We start from the raw sequence: 21,792 nt of genomic DNA, 5'->3' as shown, positions 1-21,792 counted from the left end.
GTCCCAACTGTACTTAAGGGTAGATGGTGCGACATCATAGTTATAAATGCTCACGCCCCTACAGAAGAGAAAGACGACCATATAAAGGATAGCTTCTATGAGGAATTGGAACATACTTTTGATCAGTTCCCTAGATATCACATGAAAATTTTATTGGGGGATTTCAATGCTACAGTAGGACGGGAGGATATTTTTAGACCAAATATTGGAAAAGAGAGCCTACACGCAATTAGTAGTGACAATGGAGTTAGATTAGTCAACTTTGCCACATCGAAGAATTTAATTGTCAAAAGTACAACATTCCCCCATAAGGATATACATAAATATACTTGGACTTCTCCAGATGGATTGACACACAACCAAATAGATCACATCTTGATAGATAAACGGAGACATACTAGTATAGTAGATATTCGAACTTTCAGGGGTGCAGACTGTAATTCTGACCATTATTTGGTGATTGCAGAATTAAGAGAAAGATTATCAGTAGCCAAGCGAGTAGAGCAACAAGTTAATATTACTAAATTCAATATTTTGAAATTAAAGGACGAGGAAGCTAAGCAAAATTATCAGGTCGAAATTTCGAATAGGTTTGCCACTTTAGAAAGTTCCGACGAAGTTGAGAAAGAATTAGATGTTAATAGCGTGTGGGAAAATATCAGAGATAGTATCAAAATTGTAGCTGAGCAGAGCATAGGTTATTATGAAACTAAGAAAAAGAAACCGTGGTTTGATGAAGATTGTTGCATGGTAGTAGAAAGAAGGAAACAGGCAAAATTGAAATTCTTACAGGATCCAGTTGAGGAGAAGAGAGATAATTATTTCAATGAAAGACGGGAAGCAAGTCGTATACTTAGGAATAAAAAGAGAGGTTACTTGAAGGAAAAACTGAATGAGGTAGAAACAAATAGTAAGAATAAAAACATTCGAGATTAATATAAGGGTATAAAGGAATTTAAGAACGGATATCAGCCTAGGGTAAACGTGATCAAGGATGAGAATGGTGACTTGCTTGCAGACTCTCCATCAATCCTAAACAGATGGAAAAGCTATTTTGCGCAACTACTAAATGTACATAGGCCAAATAGAAATGATCGGGACGAAATTGAAATTCAAAGTGCTGAGCCATTTATACCCGAACCCACGCTTTCAGAAGTCGAAATTGCGATAGAAAATCTGAAAAAGTACAAGTCTCCAGGTATCGATCAAATTCCAGCAGAATTAATACAAGAGGGTGGGAGTGCATTATATAGCGAAATTTATAAACTTGTACTTGCTATTTGGGAAAAGGAAATTGTACCAGAACAATGGAAGGAGTCCATAATTGCACCTATTTTTAAAAGGGGGACAAAACCAACTGTGGTAACTTTCGAGGAATATCACTTTTGTTGACGTCGTACAAAATTTTGTCCAATATTCTTTTGAGAAGATTAACTCCGTACGTAGATGAATTTATTGGGGATCACCAGTGCGGTTTTCGGCGTAATAGATCGACTGTTGATCAGATTTTTTGTATTCGACAGATATTGGAGAAAAAATGGGAGTATAAGGGTACAGTACATCAGTTATTCATAGATTTCAAAAAGGCATATGACTCGGTTAAGAGGGAAGTATTATATGATATTCTTATTGAATTTGGAATTCCCAAGAAACTAGTTCGATTAATTAAAATGTGTCTCAGTGAAACATACAGCAGAGTCCATATAGGCCAGTTTCTATCTGATGCTTTTCCAATTCACTGCAGGCTAAAGCGGGGAGATGCACTATCACCTTTACTTTTTAACTTCGCTCAAGAATATGCCATTAGCTAAGTTCAGGATAATAGCCAGGGTTTGGAATTGAACGGGTTACATCAGCTTCTTGTCTATGCGGATGACGTGAATATGTTAGGAGAAAATCCACAAACGATTAGGGAAAACGCGGTAATTCTAGTTGAAGCAAGTAAAGCGATCGGGTAGGAAGTAAATCCCGAAAACACTAAGTATATGATTATGTCTCGTGACCAGAATATTGTACGAAATGGAACTATAAAAATTGGAGATTTATCTTTCGAAGAGGTGGAAAAATTCAAATATCTTGGAGCAACAGTAACAAATATAAATGACACTCGGGAGGAAATTAAACGCAGAATAAATATGGGAAATGCGTGTTATTATTCGGTTGAGAAGCTCTTATCAACCAGTCTGCTGTCCAAAAATCTGAAAGTTAGAATTTATAAAACAGTTATATTACCGGTTCTTCTATATGGTTGTGAAACCTGGACTCTCACTCTGAGAGAGGAACATAGGTTCAGGGTGTTTGAGAATAAGGTGCTTAGGAAAATATTTGGGGTTAAGCGGGATGAAGTTACAGGTGAATGGAGAAAGTTACACAACACAGAACTGCACACATTGTATTCTTCACCTGACATAATTAGGAACTTAAAATCCAGACGTTTGAGATGGGCAGGCCATGTAGCACGTATGGGCGAATCCAGAAATGCATATAGAGTGTTAGTTGGGAGACCGGTGGGAAAAAGACCTTTAGGGAGGCCGAGACGTAGATGGGAGGATAATATTAAAATGAATTTGAAGGAGGTGGGATATGATGATAGAGACTGGATTAATCTTGCACAGGATAGGGACCGCTGGCGGGCTTATGTGAGGGCGGTAATGAACCTTCGGGTTCCTTAAAAGCCATTTGTAAGTAAGAAGTAAGTATTTGTTGTTGTTGTAAATTTTAATGCTGTTCAACTTTTAATTCCGTAATACTCTCGTGTGTATTGTGCTGGGCTTTTATTGGTCCGTGTCTCTTGATGAGCACATTAATGTAATAAGAATAAGACTAGCCTGTTACGTCCTGTTAAAAGCTGAGTTCTTCCCTATGTGTTAGGTCTTTAGTAACTCATGTGGTGAGTTATTCCGTGTAAGGGACAAATAAACGCTGTAATTGACTTTTGAAACAGAAAAAATGTACCAGAATCTACCAAGGATATATTATTAATATCGTGTATTGTATAAACTAAAATAATAGCAGGAAACGAAACCCTAAAGCAAAAATATGTAAATTGATCTTCGTACCATATTTTCAGTAGCTCTATCTGTCTGACAGCATGCTCTACGCCATGTTATAACTCTTACGTGTTTTCTCCCGGCTCAATGACTGGACCAAAACTTCCTTACCAAGTTTATATTCAATCTACTTCCCAAGAATTTGGCAGTGGTTATGGATCAGTTGCAATGGGGTTATTTTCCCTTGTGATTTGTCCTTATGGAGGTTCTGTTGATAGATATATATTTCTATAGAAGCAGGACGAATAGTATTAGTGATTGAGTGAATAGCAGTTTCTGGGTCTGAGATCCATACAGAATTTCTGAATTAATTTTGTTGAATGTGTTTCCCCGTTTCTATATGTAAAACGTCAACCATCTGTACTATTATTATTATTGTTATTATTATTATGGTTATTATTATTATTATTATTATTATTATTATTATTATTATTATTATTATTATTATTTAATTTGTACGATACTGCCAGTAGATGTTTATTTTATTGTATTAATTTTATCGCTCTCTTGGACTTCTATTGTCAGTGTCTGTTGTCCAACACATAAATATTAATAAATAAATGAATAATTATTGTTATTACTATCATTATTGCCCTTATGATTATTATAATTACTATTACTATTTAATTTTTATTTAATATTCTGTACAAAAAGTAACTGAAGGTGAAAGTGCATTATCAATTTCTCCTGTATTACTTTGCTTATGGGGCATATATTTCATCATTTGAAGTCTAGACATTCTTTCCACTAATGACACTTATAATTGTTAGTGTTGCAGTTAGCCACAATAGTGGAGTTGCAAACTTCTGCGGAAATATTCGTGAAGAGTACGACGGCAAGAAATACGATTGTGACATTTGCGGAATGTCTTTTCTCGACTCTGCAAGACTCAAAAGCCATAACCTCGTACACAAATGTCACAAGGAATTCAATGAAGATGTGCGTGGAAAGTGTTTTTCACGATCGGGGGATTTCGAAAAGCATTCACGTGTTGACTCAAGCGAGAAACCATTCAGTTGTAACGTGTGTGGCAGGTTGTTTTCTAAATCCCACCATCGCAACCTGCATTCACGCGTGCACACAGACGAGAAGCCATTCAGTTGTGATGTGTGTGGAAAGAGCTTTTTGCAATCGGCACATCTCCAGACCCATTCGCGCGTGCACACAGACGTGAAACAATTGAGTTGTGACTTGTGTGGAAAGTGTTATTCAAACACCTACAATCTCAAGAGGCATTCACTTGTGCACACAAACGACAGGTCACTCAGTTGTGATGTGTGTGGCAAGAGATTTTCACGTGTGCATGATGTCAAGAGGCATTCAGTCTTGCACACAGGCGCGAAACCATTCTGTTGTGACGTATGTGGGAAGTACTTTTCTAACTCCGACAATTTCAAGAAGCATTCACGCGTGCACACAACCGGGAAACCATTCTGTTGTGACGTATGTGGAAAGTGCTTTTCAAACTCCGACTATCTCAAGAAGCATTCACGCGTACACTAGAGGGGGTGGGAACCATTCTGTTGTGACATCTTTGGAAAGAGTTTTGTGCGAGATCGTGCGTACTTGCTTGTTTTCCGCACAGAACCAATACGCGGTAAGTGTGAAATACCACATTCAGTATTCCCAACGTAACACACATAACAATTTCCCTCTTCTTGCCGCCTTAGCGCGACATTGATTTTACTGCTTTAGGCTTTTAACATATTACTTTTAGAGACGTTTAACATAGTAGTAATTATAAATTGGAAACTTACCACTGCAATTTCACCTAATTATTGTTTTTAAAGATCTGCAAAAACTAAGTAAAGTCTACTACTCCTCGAAACTTATTGCATTCCTGATACAAGTAACATTAAGGAAGCCGTGAAAAAATCAACAAGATTGCAGATTACTGCAATATTGTTAAAATATTAAAATGAAAAAATAAGTCATTACGTAACCTTGCCGTTTGTTTTAAGTTCGCATTTATAGATTGGAAGAAAAAAAAGGGCAGACGTATAGCACGGCCTGCTGGAGTATAGTAAACACAGAAAACATTTTGGAGCAACATTGTTGAAGAAAGATATTTTGGTGTTCCGAAGTTGCCGTCATTAAACAGAAACCAACATGGAGATTTCATTGAAACTAATTAGAAATTCATCTTTCAGGTATGTAATAAACGATCTTCGCAGAAAATAATGTACGATACACGAGCGGTATGTTTGTTTTCATGTTCTCGGAAATTAAAAAAGCTCAACTACGTTCCGCTTTTTCAATCTTTTCCTCGAACATGAAAAGGTCAACATACCGCTCTTGTAACGTATATTATTATTTGGATCTCTTTACATTTGCATTACCATTCACCTGTTCACTCAGGCGAGAAGCTCTTTTGCTTTGATTTGTGTTGGAAGGATTTGCTCTCCGGAATAATCTCTATCTGCATTCTCTTGTTCACGCAAGCGGGAAGCTGTTTAGTTCTAAAGTTGTGGAAAGGGGTTTTTGAGCTACAAATATTTCAATGTGCATTCACGTATCCACCGTTGAGTAGCCATTCAGTTGTGACGTGTGTGGGAAGTGTTTTGGATGTCCGTTTATTCTCCAGATGCTTTTTCGTGAAAAACCTGTCAGTTGTGATGTGTTTGGAATGGGTTTTTTGCTCTCGGACAACCTTAATGAGTATTCACATATGCATACATGCGAGAAACTCTTGAGCTGCGTGTGTGTGAAATGCTTCTTTTATGGCCCGCACATCTTAATATACATTCATGCGTGTACATAATTATATTGTATAATAAATATTTAAATGTCCTGTACTTTAATCACTGTATTGTTTTATTAAGTTAGCTTTAATTTGTACTTCAGGAAGATAATCTTTCTTTGTTCTTAACTTCTTTAATAAATTTTCTAGGTTTTTTTAATCAGGTAATCTTTTAATACTTTGACTTTTATTGTAATTGTAAATTTAACATTAATTGTAATTATATTTTTAATGTTATTATTAATACTGTGTTTATAATTCTTAGCTAGGGGTGAAGATTAGGCTTGATGGAATTATTTCTACCAGGTTAAATAAATATTACATTGCATACTATACTGTTTATAGGCCAGAAGCCATATGATGGATCTTGTGTGGAAGGTCTTTTTGTGCTAAGAGGTATCTGAAATGGTGTTTACGCTTACTGCCTGGCGAGAAATGATTGAATTGTCAAGTTTTGGCTTAACTTTGTTGAATAGGGGATGTGTGAAATGCGAAGCTACAGAAGCTCGACATCCTCACTTATGGAATCAGTTCGAAGCAGCTAGGTCAAGTGAACCACGCACATTAACACAGAAGCATGGCACAACCGCTTCCAGAACATTGCTTGTAAGAAACATCCCACATACATTATTTAAAAAATGAGTAATCCGATGCAGACAGAATGTGTTTCAGTATTTGCACCTAGGACATAGGGTAAAAGAAACACAAAAACGAAAATATAAAAGTGTAATCACCATTAAATAGAGAAAAATTCGTTCAGGCACCGGGAATCGAACCCGAGACCTCTCAGCTCTGCGTGCTGGGGGCTCTTTTCAAGTGCCGGTCGAACTGTACAATGAGAGGAGTTGGAGTCCATGTTAGAAGGAGAGAGGGATTCGATTCAAGAGTGCCAATAATGTGAAGTGACACTTCATGTTTTTAGCAGCATTTATTTACAGCCGTGGACGAATTTGGTTGAAAGAGAGGGAAACGGGAGGAAAAGCTTTAAAATGCACGGGAGAAGGTGTGCTTGCAAGGGAGTTTGGGGCTGAGAAGAACTGAATATGTGATCTCCAAGCCACTTTTCTCTCTCTGGTTTCGTTCCTCCACTGAAAGTAATTTTGAAGGTGAAAAGCCGGAAATGGACGTAACCTAATGGCTAGCACATAAAAGGCGGAGAGGGACGCGTTACAGAAGTTGGCTTAAGTATCACAAGAACAAACGCGAAAGGTGTTAGTTGTACATTGTTCTTTCACAGTGTTAGTGGAGTCCAGTAAACTCGCTCATATGACAAGTGTGATGTTCGAAGGCTGACCTAAGACCGCCAGAAGAAACACCTGGATTTGTAAGTCTGAACTGTAAAAGTCCCCTGTGCGAATAAAGTGGGGTAACAGGGTAATGCACGAAGCTAAGCAAGCGCATCTTTGTCGGAAATCGTTTGCAATATTAACTGAATCTCTATGGGCAAAGGAATGTAGGTCCGTGGCCCATTTCATTTAGGGCTCATCCCGAAAATCGTCTTAGAGGCTTAGGAAATCCTTTGGCATTAGGAATTTGTATACAGGAATTGTGAATCCAGATAATGTTCACGTTACTGGTAGAGATGGGTAAAAAATAACACCGCGTTTTACAAGGTATGTTCCGACTCCGAGATAACAGTCGGAACGTCGGAACTCGTTCCGATGAACCAATGACAGCTGCGGTTACACTGTACTCGTTGTTCTTTATGTTGTACTTGGAACTTCGTTGGATGAATTTGGTACTTGAAACTCTCACGTGGATGGATGGGGACGCATGGAAATTGAAATCCTTGCGGTGGCGCGAACTTTAATATCAACAATTGAAAGACTGGCCAATCATTCTTAATGTTATAGTAAGTATGTAATAATCTGTAATATTCATTCCTATTCAATTCCGCGGGATTTGTTAATTCCCGCTTTATAGTTTATTTCACCATTAGTTGACTAATTCTGTTTTATAAACATTCTATAAAGTCATAAAGTACGCATACTATTATTAATTCATTGATCAGCTGATTCTATACATGTAAGGTTAAAGTCGTAAATGGTAATGAGAGGTGAAGTCTGACAAGCACAAGTTTTTGTGATATCTTCTCTGTTATCAAAGAACGACAAAAATGTTGTAGCATTATTTGTTGGAAACTGCCCATATAAGTACTGATTTGGAGAGCGAGGTTTAATGCGAAGTTTAAATTACACTTTGGTAAAGATGTGATTCCAACATTTTACTAACCCACTGCGGGGTTTCCAGGTTTCAGTACTGCAAATATCTTTTTTATTATTTATGAAATTGTAATTATTATTATTATTATTATTATTATTATTATTATTATTATTATTATTATTATTATAACTATGCATTAAGAAAATTAAAAATAAAAATTAATGATTTTTTTTTTATTATGTAATGGAGAGAACAGAAATTACATACCATATGTTTTAAATGTCATGTTAATTTTTTTTAGTTGGCTACCATGTCTTTATAACTTTATGTACGAAAACAAAGTGTTGTATTCTGTCCTTGTAGTCAACAGCTGTTTAATTACAAACATTAAGCTTTTGAGTTCTGTCCGCATGCACAGCAATTTTCCAAAATCAATTCGAATGTGCATTGCAGTGCCATCTATAGATAAGAATGTGTACTATGTCATGCCTATGAGTGCTCCAGTGTGAGCTGCATGGTGAAGAGGGAGGGTACTGTACCGTTCGTTGAACGACTCCTCGAAAGGAACAAGAGTCAAAGAGAAGGCATGTATCAATGAACGACTCCGACCAGAGCCTTCTTTAGTTACAAGCCGAGGCATGGGGTAGGTTTGGCAACGCAGAGTGGAGGCGGGAGATTTTAGAGTGATATTGTGTTTGCTCATTGCTTTCGTTATACGTAACGCGTATTTTTTCAATATTACTTCATGCACAAAGGTAAGATCAAGATTCAGAGTAGTGATGTAATTTATTACGGGTTCGAAAATAGTGTTTTATTGCAATCAATTAGCTATACTTCAGAATACGGCGTAAGTAGGCTACTTACATACAAAGGCTGCCACTTAAAATAATTACAAAAAAACATGTTTTCATTGATAGTACGAAGGTAAATAAATAAATAAAAAAGATATTCCTTGCACCGAAAATAATAAAATCAATAATGCAATAAAGACGTAAGTTCCTACGCAGTATTCCTAAGTTCCATTCAGTTAACAAATTTGTGGCTAGCAAATTGACAATGTTTTGCGACTTAATGGTGTTTCATCTGTGAAAGGTTTAGGATATATTTTAATATTATCTTCTGCGATTATCTATCGTGTTTTTCTACAAATGTTTCAGATGCCTTGAAAGTGCTGTGTGCCTATGTGTCGTAGCAACTACACTTATAATAAAAAAAAATAAAAACATACTTGTTTTTTATTGAAGGGAAAATAAATAAATACTTAAAGAAATGTTACTTGTACCAAAAATAAATAAAATAATGACGTACTTTCGCAATACCCTATTCCAATCAATTAACCATTATGTGGCTAGTAAATTGACAATGTTTTGCCGCTTAATGTTGTTTCACCTCTGACATGAAAGGTGTAGGATATCATATGCATTTTAATTTCATGTGATTATGTCATGCTTTTCTATAAATATTTGAGATGTCCAGGAAGCCAGTTTTAGTTTGAACCTGGCCAGTCACCATAACAATACTGTTATCCTAAATTATTTGTTATAAACTTTTTAAAATATAATTTTAAATAAATATAACTACAGAAATCAAGCTAAGAATGTGACTTATGCAAATATGCCTAAAATAAAATGTAAACAGAAGAAACTATTGACATTCCTATTATAATAAAAGTATGAGGATGTAAATACAGTTAAGCCAAGTAAAACAATCTATGAAAAAATGAAAACACATCCCTTCAACATAATACGTAACAAAACGCAACATTATCTATTAAGTATATGTATGTATCAATTAGCGTAAACTCAGTTGACTTTAAATCCTGTAAATACCAAGAGGGTGAATGTAGAGTATCCAAAGCCCACTGAACGAATATTTCACTTTTATCACTGCCAATGTTGCGCTATAATCGTATATGCAAGGTAGGCTATAACAAAAACCTAAACTAACCAAACTTAACCTGTCAAACAAGCAACAAGTTATATTAAATATGTGTAAAATTGGCCTATGTCTCTATAGTGGGCGGGACATAAGTAACATTGACCAAACCAACAAAGTGATTATATGCATCTACAAATTATAGATAGTACTGACGTATAGCAGGCATTCCGAATCTTCAACATAACTGCAACATTTATGGGATCACAAAACAGCTGTTTACAATGACTTTGAAAACCAACGGCGTAACTTTATTGATATAGCAGGCGAGACCCAACAATTTGACTAGAATTCTGATACATACAAATCACAAATAAGAATATAAAAATGTGGTTATACAATTTTTAATAGAATAGTCAATTACTTTGTCATCCATAACCGTAAAAATTCCCAAAGACTGCAACCATTTTATTTTCATTTATTGTCTTGTTTTTTTATCACCAACACGCATTTAGTTTATAATACATCAACAATTAACGTTTGGTACGACCGCAAACATAATTCCATCGACACACACTTATATTGTAACTTTAATTTACATTGGAAATCGGCATTGCACAAACACGTGTACTGTACGATCAGCCTCCGGGTGACAGTTAATTACAGTGTTGCCGACGTATGGCCCTGGCTTGTAACTAAAGAAGGCTCTGCTCCGACTCATCACCACAGGTGACTGTTATTTCGGAACTGTTATTTGGAACATAGTATTTTTTCGGAACCGGAACTGTTGGAACTGTTCCGGGAAAAGAACAACTTCGCCCATCACTAGTTACTGGGCTTAAGTAATCCAGAAACCTATGTGTCACGGTCTTCTATGTGAATTGCTATCCAGGTAGCTAAGTTATCCTTTCTAGGAAATTCTTTTAGGCCTCTGTATATTCGTTGTATGAAGCTAATTACTCTGTGCTAATTTTTGTAATACCTGATGCTTAACATTTACGGCCCAAAGCAGGTATGTAAATGTAAATATTTCAGTGCACAGTGGGCAATATACCGTTGCATTATATTCCGCAAAAGATAGTAATCGACATCCACAAACTTTCTTCATGTCTTTCAATCCGTTGTACTCTATATCGGCTTGTACTAGAGACATGTATTTCTTACTTTGCGTGGTATTATGTATAATGTATTTCGACAAATGTTTTCACTTATCTCGTGTGACATACAGTTGATTATTGATTACCTATTGTGTGTCGTATTGTCACATTCTTTTTACAGTATTTGTATATGGAACTTGGGTCTTATGAATACTACTCTCCACATTAATAATTATAAGCAGTGTCTGAATGTTGATACAGAATGTTTTACTCTGATCACGCAGGAAGGAACAAGTGCACAATACCGAAGGAGCGAATATTTCGTATACCGGTACTTATGACGTCATCTTATTTACCCGGAAATAAAAACTAAATTACACTCCTGATCTCCTCACCCCCCCCCCCAACTCTCCATCACATCATCCTCAATCTGTCACATTTTATATATTTTATATTTTATATCACTCAAAATATCACTTTTTTTTCACACATTGCTTATATTTTATCTACATTAGATCGAATGCAATGCATATTATATCTTCAAATTACTTAGGTAAGCCTAATTCCTTTCGTGAATTATTGTCGCCGTGACATGTTGCTAAGGTGTGTGATTAGAGTGGAAGCTGTGGTGCGTGTCGTAGGAAAGTTGGTCAGGGAGTATTATGTGACAGTAGTAGAATGTGATTTCATTATGGAAGTAGTAACACAGCTAGTGATGAGGTTAGTCTATGTGATAACTGGTCATGTGAACTCTGTCACTATAAAACATTAGTTGTGAAATAGGAGGAAACCATCGCCAACCTACAATGTGAGCGGGAACTTTCCAAAATTCAATTGTGAAATTACACACTGTATATCGTTCTGAAACTTATCCGAAACTAATTTGTCTACTCCTACGGATTTTTTACTATTTATTCTCTCTCTATCTTCATGATTCATTCTTTTCATTGCCATTTCTATCTCTTGCTTGTTATACTCATATCATAATATCTTTCCCACCTGATGCTATATTCCTAACTCTCCTAATTCTCAGTCCTCACTGACATGTAACATGACTAATTCATACACCTCGCTCACTTTGCTATTTACATCACTTCACTAATTAATTTAATACCTTTACACTATAATCTTACACTTTACATAATTTAAGCGACTCATACACTTATCTTCCATTGTTCTACACTGTCTTTTTCATGTTTTTTTTTTTCTTCTTTTTTCACTTCGTCTGTTTCCTACTTTACTCTTCCGACACTATTTAGTAGACATCTGCATTTTGTTGAAAACGGCCGATCGAATCCAGTGGAACAAATCAGATATAGAACTTAGAGACAAACACTGTCGTGAAATCATGGACTTTATTTGTTAGACAACTACTGTATCTTGTCCCTAGTACCACATGCTCATGTGTGCTGATGTACATATTCGTTTGTATTTTTGTCTTAACTTTTGTGTGTTGTGGCGCGCACAGAAATACACACACTACGCAGATGTGGACTTATCATTGGAAGCTAGTAAGTCTATCTGAATATTTCACATTTTGCAGGTTAAGTGAGATATGGTCCACTTTGCAATAGGTCCTCTCTACGAAAATGTCCAACGTTTAGAAATGTCCACACAGAAAATTCGTCGATGGCATAAAAAGTCCTTCCCTGAAAAGGTCCACTGTCAGCAAGTCCTCTTCTTAAAAATGTCCTACGTTTAAAAATGTCCACAAATAAATTCGTCCATTTCCCTAAAATGTCCGACAAGGAAAATTGCAAGGAAAGTGCGGAGAAATTTATTTTTATTTCAGTTATGTTATACATATTATATATGTAATACAAAAGATACATCTATTGTTCGTCTTGAGGGTCGCTATATAATTTCAAAAGGTGTGATATCGCTCTAAGATATCGAAATAGTAATAATGCGTTACAAGAGCGGTATGTTGATGTTTTCATGTTCGAGGAAAGGATTGAAAAAGCGAAACGTAGTTGAGCTTTTTTAATTTCCGAGAACATGAAAACATACATACCGCTCGTGTATCGTACATTATTTTTTGCGAAGATCGTTTATTACATACCTGAAAGAGGAATTTCTAATTAGTTGCAATGAAATCTCCATCTTGGTTTCTGTTCAATGACGGCAGTTTTGTAAAACAAAAATATCTCTCTTCAACATTGTTGCTATAAAATGTTTTCTGTGTTCACTATATTGCAGCAGGCCGTGATATACTTCTGTCTTTTTTTTCCGCCAGTCTATAAATGCGAACTTAAAACAAACGGTAAGGTTATGTAATGATTTATTGTTCATTTAAATATTTTAACAATATCATTTATATAACATATTGCAGTAATAACATCGGCATCTGGAATGTTGTTGATTTTTTCACGGCTTCCTTGATGTTACTTGCATCACGAATGCAATTACCTTAGTGGAGTAGTAGAGTTTACTTAATTTTTGCAAATATTTAAAAACAATAATTAACATTGCAATTTAGGTGAAATTGCAGTGGTAAGTTTCCAATTTATAATTATTACTATGTTGAACGTCTTTAAAAATAATATGTTAAAAGCCTAAAGCAGTAAAATGAATATGACGTATAAGCGGTAAGAATAGGGAAATTGTTATGTGCGTTAGGTTGGGAATACTGAATGTGGAATTTTAGACTTTCCGCGGATTGGTTTTGTGCGGAAAGCAAGCAAATACGCACGACCTCGCACAAAATTTCATTCCTATCTTTGTAATCTTGGTAATTACGGCAATGTTGAAAATTCTCGTTTGATTACTGATGTGCCATTTATTTACTAGCCGCTGGGTTACTAAATGTTTTGTTTCCGCTTGCTGTTGTTGCAAATTGCTAATGAATCGGCAAATGTACACGTGATGTACCAACACAAGTCGTTGGAATTGGGAGTGGAATCCTTGAACCACATTATTCGTACGTTGTCTGCCATTAATTACTATTGTATTTCATAGACGTTCCATGTCTCAGGAGAAAATCTAAAGGGAATTGCTCGCCTTTGCCCTCTTGCTGGATGTGAATTTAAATGTAAGATGCTAAGTCCAAAATATCGTCCACAAATCTTTAATTTAATAAATCCTAAACAAATTGAAATCATTTAGCGGAATAAACGGCAGTCCCATAATTTCCTGTATTGGGTTTCTTACTTTAGGGTTCTCAATATCCAAATATTGTGCCCTCAGACCTCTATTGACTGTATTTCTCCATATTGCTTGATTGAAGTGGAAAAGACACCCACTCACTACTGTCTGAGGGAATACCAGTTGACAGTGTCAGTTTCTCTTATTGATTGAGAAAGTAGAAAGTGGAGTGATAAGAAACCATTCTGATTACTACATTTCTTTATGGAAGACTTACGATAATTTGTTCGTTATGAACTCCAGCAAGTTCCTGTCTTACAACCATCTGTTAAAATTCTTATGTTTTCGAAGTTCACATTCGTTACACACCTTGCGTTACTATTCTTCCAGCGTAGCATCTCTAGTATTTTCAGATTCTCAGAATGAAAATAGTAAAGATTATCACCATGTAACAACATGGATTTTCTTTTCTGGCTATAAATTATTTCACTTGTAATTTTTTTTCTGATTCACCAGTACTATAGCAACGAAACGCTATTGATATTCCCAACAGCTTATTGCAGTTAGTAGCTCATCTCTGTTGAACAACTTTGTATGTTGGACTTTTTCACTCCATGGACAAATCGTATGTAGGACTTTAAACGTTGGACTGTTTAGTTTATGGACCTTTTGTACTTGTGGACATTTTGTTATGGACCTTATAACCTGGAAACATTCTGCATATTAACTTATGTTACTTAATTACCCTTTTCAGGTGTAATGGACGTGATCAAGGTGGAACCTGGGTCCGACCCAATGGGTATACAGACAAGTGGTATCGCAGATATAGAAGAGAAGAAGCCTTTATCTGAGGTATATTGAGAGCAATTACTATTTATTTTCATTTCCTAAATGCGTCATTTATAACAAGAAAACGCATTCCTTTGTAATTAACTGTTCCTTCTTCCACGAGATGAAACACAACTAAAATAGTTTAAAATTGTGAATGTGAAGTTACAAATGGAATTTTATTTCACATCAAACAAACACACTCACAAAATGGTGTGAATGCTTAAATTCAGGAAATATATTACAAACAAAAAAACGTTGAAGTTTTTGTTTTACTTCCATGGATTTTTAGAATAGGATTTATGTAATTTAAAACTGAATCAATAATAGGTTTTTTAGAATAACATTAACCTCAATATTTTGTTGTGGATCCTTCTGATCATATTGGCAACAAAATGTAATCGAATAAATATATTCTTTTACTCGTATATGCTGCGATAGGACGCTGTTCAGATAAATTATTTCACTGCTAATTTTGGAATAGCTAGATGTGCATTTGTTGACATCAGTATTAATAAAAATGTGGACGGACTTTATAAATAATCACGGGTTTTCTTGAACAACTTTTATGCTGTTTTGTCTAATTATTTTGTAATTTTTGTTACAGGAAGGAAATTTATTAGATGTCGACGTCACTGAAATAAAAACTGAATGTATAGACCACAGGTGTGACATTAAATCGGAGATAGTATTTGAGGAATCTGCAGTGGCAATTGACTTTCCCATGCTGAAGAGTGAAGCTGAGGTGAGTGCAGTCTATGAAGTGTGTTGGTCGGTAGTTCTCTCTCTGTTACTTTCTGACTGATGTAGCTGCTGCAGTCATCACAGTGATAACTTTTACTGGTCAATTTTTAAGTTAATTGTTTTACTAGCACTGTTTAGTTCATTTGAATCATGTACCGTACTTGCTGGTAATCCATTAGTGTCAATACGAATGCCCAGATCCTTCACAAAATATTTCCATTACTGACTTTACTTTAAAGATTGCATCAGTTGTACATTTTTCCTGCGTGATTTTCATGTATTATTGTGCTCTGTGTCTGTTTTACGTAATCTTCTCCTACAGGAAGAGTTTTGTGAGTTGGATCAAGTGAAGGAGGTCAAACTGGAAGTAACAGCAGAAGAGAATGAAGTCTTAATTGAGAGGTGAGTGTAATATACTATTCCCTAGTTTGTTGCTGGTTTTACTGGTTTATTTAAATAATGACAACATAAACATTTTTATAATTTCAACGTTATTATTTTTTATATGAAAACTCCAGTTTACGTTGTGGACATAAATGGCATGAATGATATAATATTCCATCACTATCACGAACACCTGCCCTACTTCTACTTTACCACTCCTACAACTGCCAGCTACTGGAGCTGATGTTGCTGCTTTCAAAGAAAATACCTTCAACTTTTCACATTTAATGGAGAACAGTTCAGTAACCATTATCTTTGACTAATGGAATGTTTTCTTCGTTACATTCTTTGGGTAGTTCTCAAATTTCCACTGTCGCATAACATCCTTCCAGCCATCCTTGAAAACACTAACATCAGCTGGCTGCAAGAGATGTGCGCTATTAGGATGTAGTGCAACCTGCACGATGTCATTTGAGCTGCAGGAAAGGAAAGGATATGTTCCTCAGGTACATTATATTAGAGTGTGTATTTCATATTTATATTGCATTATAATTTAATATACATTTAGTAATATAAATTATACAAGTACGTGTTATGATATATCATAGTATAGTACATTACAGTTCATGAGATATCATATATCATATTATACATCATGAACTGTGATATACTATACTATGATATATCATAATATTTGTATAATTTAAAATTATATATTACTAAACGTACTACAATAACTTATAATGCAATATAAATATCGAATGGATACTCTAATATAATGTACCTGAGAAACATTTTCTTTACGTTGTATTAATTTATGGACATATCATATCATATCATATATTACATTACATTATATTATATTATATTACATTACATTATATTATATTATATTACATTGCATTACATTATATTATATTATATTATATTATATTATATTACATTGCATTACATTATATTATATTATATTATATTATATTATATTATATTATATTATATTACATTGCATTACATTACATTACATTATATTACATTACATTATATTATATTATATTATATTATATTACATTGCATTACATTACATTACATTATATTATATTACATTGCATTACATTATATTATATTATATTATATTATATTATATTATATTATATTATATTACATTACTTTACATTATATTATATTATATTATATTACATTGCATTACATTACATTACATTATATTATATTGCATTACATTACATTATATTATATTACATTGCATTACATTACATTATATTATATTATATTACATTACATTGCATTACATTAAATTATATTATATTATATTATATTATATTATATTATATTATATTATATTACATTACATTATATTATATTATATTATATTACATTGCATTGCATTACATTACATTATATTATATTACATTGCATTACATTATATTATATTATATTATATTATATTATATTATATTATATTATATTACATTGCATTACATTACTTTACATTATATTATATTATATTATATTACATTGCATTACATTACATTACATTATATTATATTATATTATATTATATTGCATTACATTACATTATATTATATTATATTATATTACATTGCATTACATTACATCATATTATATTATATTACATTACATTGCATTACATTAAATTATATTATATTATATTATATTATATTATATTATATTATATTACATTGCATTACATTACATTATATTATATTATATTATATTATATTACCTTGCACTACATTACATTATATTATATTATATTACATTGCATTACATTACATTATATTATATTATATTATATTATATTATATTATATTATATTATATTATATTATATTATATTATATTATATTGCATTGCATTACATTACATTACATTATATTATATTATATTATATTATATTATATTATATTATATTATATTATATTATATTACATTGCATTACATTACATTATATTATATTATATTACATTGCATTACATTACATTACATTATATTATATTATATTATATTATATTACATTGCATTAGATTACATTATATTATATTATATTATATTACATTGCATTATATTATATTATATTATATTACATTGCATTACATTATATTATATTATAGTACGTTGCATTACATTACTTTACATTATATTATATTATATTACATTGCATTACATTACATTACATTATATTATATTATATTACATTGCATTACATTACATTATATTATATTATATTATATTATATTATATTATATATGTACAGGATGACAATAATGCACTTAGTGAATCGGCTATCAGAATTAGCTACAAAATTTGCCACGAAATTGCAAAGGAATTGAAAACATTCAACGGAGGTGAATTCATCAAGCGACGTTTAATTCTATTGGCAGATGAACTCTGTCCACAGCAAGTAGGGGAAGTGGAAGCCATACGCCTGTCTCATAGAACCGTGGTGAGGATATTGCAGTATGTGCGTATGGGTTATGTAAATAAGCCTAATGATTTGTGTCTGTGCATAGAACGAAGTTTATTCCACTAAATTAATAAGAGTGTTATAAAGTCTGTACAGTGCAATGGATTGATGTAATATCCTTATAAACTATTATGTACTGACAGACTGAATGACTAGAACAACCGTGGCTCTTGTTACATTAATGCAGGGAAGGTAGCTGTAATGCGAGTCCGCCACTGCGTGAGCGTTCTGCTCTGGCTTGGAATCGAAGTAGCTTTCGGAGCGAGAGCAGCTCTGGCACGATGTCATTTGAGCAGTGGCCATCAACAAACATTATTACAGGTCGTGGAATGTTTTCATTTTTAAAGAATTCCATGAAATGATTCGAAATGTGTGCGAAGATCACTTCGCTGTTCATCCAGCCACTCTCCAATAGACGAAATGCCCATAAATCTGGCACAGAATCTGCAACATCTCGTGGCAATCTCTTGTACGGAAACATGACGATAGGTGGCACAGAAGCAACCCATTACTGTTAACTGTTCCTTCTCGTTGTTGATAAAAGTCCCCTCTACCCCGTGGTCCAAGGACTTTACCACTTTTTGGGCACACCATGAAGCCAGACTCGTGTGCGTTAAATACCCGCCTTGGTTGATTTAGAACGTTCCTGAAGCCATCTGCAGTTAAAGTTAATTCAACTTCTTGAAACCACTTCTTGATAACCTTCTTTGACACTGATGCACCTGATCGATTTAAACTCTATGCATGTTTCTCGGAAATTACAGGATTGCGTTTCATAAATGCATGAAACCACGTCATTCCCGGGACGTTATTCGTGAAGGGATTCGGTCGTTTATCTGCATTAAGCACCCTCTTCACCTCATTGCATAACAAGTGCCTGGCATTTGGAAAACCCTTCCTAGCCAATGCTAAAACCCGTTGTGCAAGGAGGCTTTCTTCAGCTGCTGTCAACGTACGTGCTGGACCCATTCTTCTTTCTCCAGGAATAGTGCCACTACACTTCCTGATTAGTGTTGATCTAGGTAGCAACTTCCTTCTTTGTCTACCACTTCGTACTCCTGCTACAGCTTCATTCATCTTCTACTCAGGATACTGGAGGATAGGACGTTTAAGCACCTTGCAACTAATGTAGGTCGCAGTCTTGTGTTTGAAAAACCAAATCTATAAGAATATACAGAAACTTATTTAGTCCTACACAGTAAGAAGCATCTCTAACAGAAATGAAAACACCCAAGAAGTGGGTTAAATCAAGTAATTGTATTGGAAATATTAAGCTGTCCATCATTAACTACTGTGTCCCCACCATTAAGACCGCTATTTTAATAGTGGACCCCCATGTGTCCAGTACTTACGTACTTAGTGGCTTTTAAGGAACCCGAAGGTTCATTGCCGCCCTCACATAAGCTCGCCATTGGTCCCTATCCTGAGCAAGATTAATCCAATCTCTACCATCATATCCCACCTCCCTCAAATCCATTTTAATATTATCTTCCCACCTACGTCTCGGCCTCCACAAAGGTCTTTTTCCCTCTGGCCTCCCAACTAACACTCAATATGCATTTCTGGATTCGCCATACGTGCTACATGTCCTGCCCATCTCAAACGTCTGGATTTAATGTTCCTAATTATGTCAGGTGAAGAATACAATGCGTGCAGCTCTTCGTTGTGTAACTTTCTCCATTCTCCTGTAACTTCATACCTCTTAGCCCCAAATATTTTCCTAAGAACCTTATTCTCAAACATCCTTAATCTCTGTTCGTCTCTCAAAGTGAGAGTCCAAGTTTCACAACCATACAGAACAACCAGTAATATAACTGTTTTATAAATTCTAACTTTCAGATTTTTTGACAGAAGACTAGATGACAAAAGCTTCTCAACCGAATAATAACACGCATTTCCCATATTTATTCTGCGTTTAATTTCCTCCCGAGTGTCATTTACATTGGTTACTGTTGCTCCAAGATATTTGAATTTTTCCACCTCTTCGAAAGATAAATCTCCAATTTTTATAGTTCCATTTCGTACTATATTCTGGTCACGAGACATAATCATATATTAAGTGTTTTCGGGATTTACTTCCTACCCGATCGCTTTACTTGCTTCAACTAGAATTTCCGCGTTTTCCCTAATCGTTTGTGGATTTTCTCCTAACATATTCACGTCATCCGCATAGACAAGAAGCTGATGTAACCCGTTCAATTCCAAACCCTGTCTATTATCCTGAACTTAGATAATGGCATATTCTTGAGCGACGTTAAAAAGTAAAGGTGATAGTGCATCTCCCCGCTTTAGCCAGCAGTGAATTGGAAAAGCATCAGATAGAAACTGGCCTATACGGACTCTGCTGTAAGTTTCACTAAGACACATTTTGATTAATCGAACTAGTGTCTTGGGAATACCAAATTCAATAAGAATATTATATAAAACTTCTCTCTTAACCGAGTCATACGCCTTTCTGAAATCTATGAATAGCTGATGTACTGTACCCTTATATTCCCATTTTTTCTCCAATATCTGTCGAATACAATAAATCTGATCAATAGTCGATCTATTACGCCTAATTCCACCCTGATGATTCCCAATAATTTCATATGGAGTAAATCTTCTCAAAAGAGTATTCGACAAAATTTTGTACGACGTCAACAAAAGTGATATTCATCGAAAGTTACTACAGTTAGTCTTATCCCCCTTCTTAAAAATAGGTACGATTATGGAGTTCTTCCATTGTTCTGGTACAATTTCCTTTTCCCAGATTGCAAGTAAAAGTTTATAAATTTCGCTAGATAATGCCCTTCCACTCTCTTGTAATAATTCTACTGGAATTTGATCAATACCTGGAGACTTGTACTTTTTCAGATTTTCTATCGCAATTTCGACTTCAGAAAGTGTGGGTTCGGTATGAATGGCTCAGCAGTTTGTATTTGAATTTCGTCCCGTACTAAAATATATAACAAAAGCATGCTTCAGTTTTGGACACCCCTACTGTACATATTAAATATTTTTAGATAACTTTTATTGTTGTTTTAAATGAAAGCTTAATATAAAACATCATACATTATATGTATTTAACTTAATAAAATCACATAAATTACCATATGCTTACCGATTCAAAACCATGCCTCCTCTATTTACAAGCAGCAAGAACTGAAACTATTTCCGGCTATCCATGATTGGCCCAAACTAAGAGCCAATAGCAATCCACCTTACAAAAAATGACCAGTTTAAAAGCCTGAATGCAACTGTAAATAGATATACCATTGGTTGTGGGTGTTCTTAATAAAATATGTTCGGAACGTGTCCACTACTAAATTATGTTCATTACTAG

The 21,792-nt window shown here is 34.4% G+C and overlaps 1 protein-coding gene across 7 annotated transcripts in view; it reads left to right on the top strand.

Annotated features, from left to right (window-relative positions):
* LOC138692094 (zinc finger protein 235-like) overlaps window positions 1–21,792 on the top strand; it is a 35,168-nt gene that overhangs the window by 7,905 nt on the left and 5,471 nt on the right. For 2 of the 7 annotated variants that reach the window (XR_011330008.1, XM_069815028.1), the window contains 2 exons: window positions 3,821–4,647; window positions 15,904–15,983. The exons of 1 other annotated variant lie outside the window; for it this stretch is intronic. Coding sequence is in view for 5 of the 6 variants with exons in the window: in XM_069815028.1 (XP_069671129.1) it covers window positions 4,324–4,647; window positions 15,904–15,983 (404 nt within the window). In the remaining variant the exon portion in view is untranslated. Of the gene's footprint in view, window positions 1–3,820; window positions 6,694–10,628; window positions 10,841–14,763; window positions 14,862–15,444; window positions 15,583–15,903; window positions 15,984–21,792 lie in introns of those variants that run through there. 4 more of the 7 variants (XM_069815031.1, XM_069815029.1, XM_069815033.1 and 1 more) reach the window with 4 other exon arrangements.

The sequence above is a fragment of the Periplaneta americana genome, chromosome 16 (assembly GCF_040183065.1).
Source record: "Periplaneta americana isolate PAMFEO1 chromosome 16, P.americana_PAMFEO1_priV1, whole genome shotgun sequence".
NCBI lineage: Eukaryota > Metazoa > Arthropoda > Insecta > Blattodea > Blattidae > Periplaneta > Periplaneta americana.
This window is presented reverse-complemented; position numbering and strand designations above follow the sequence as displayed.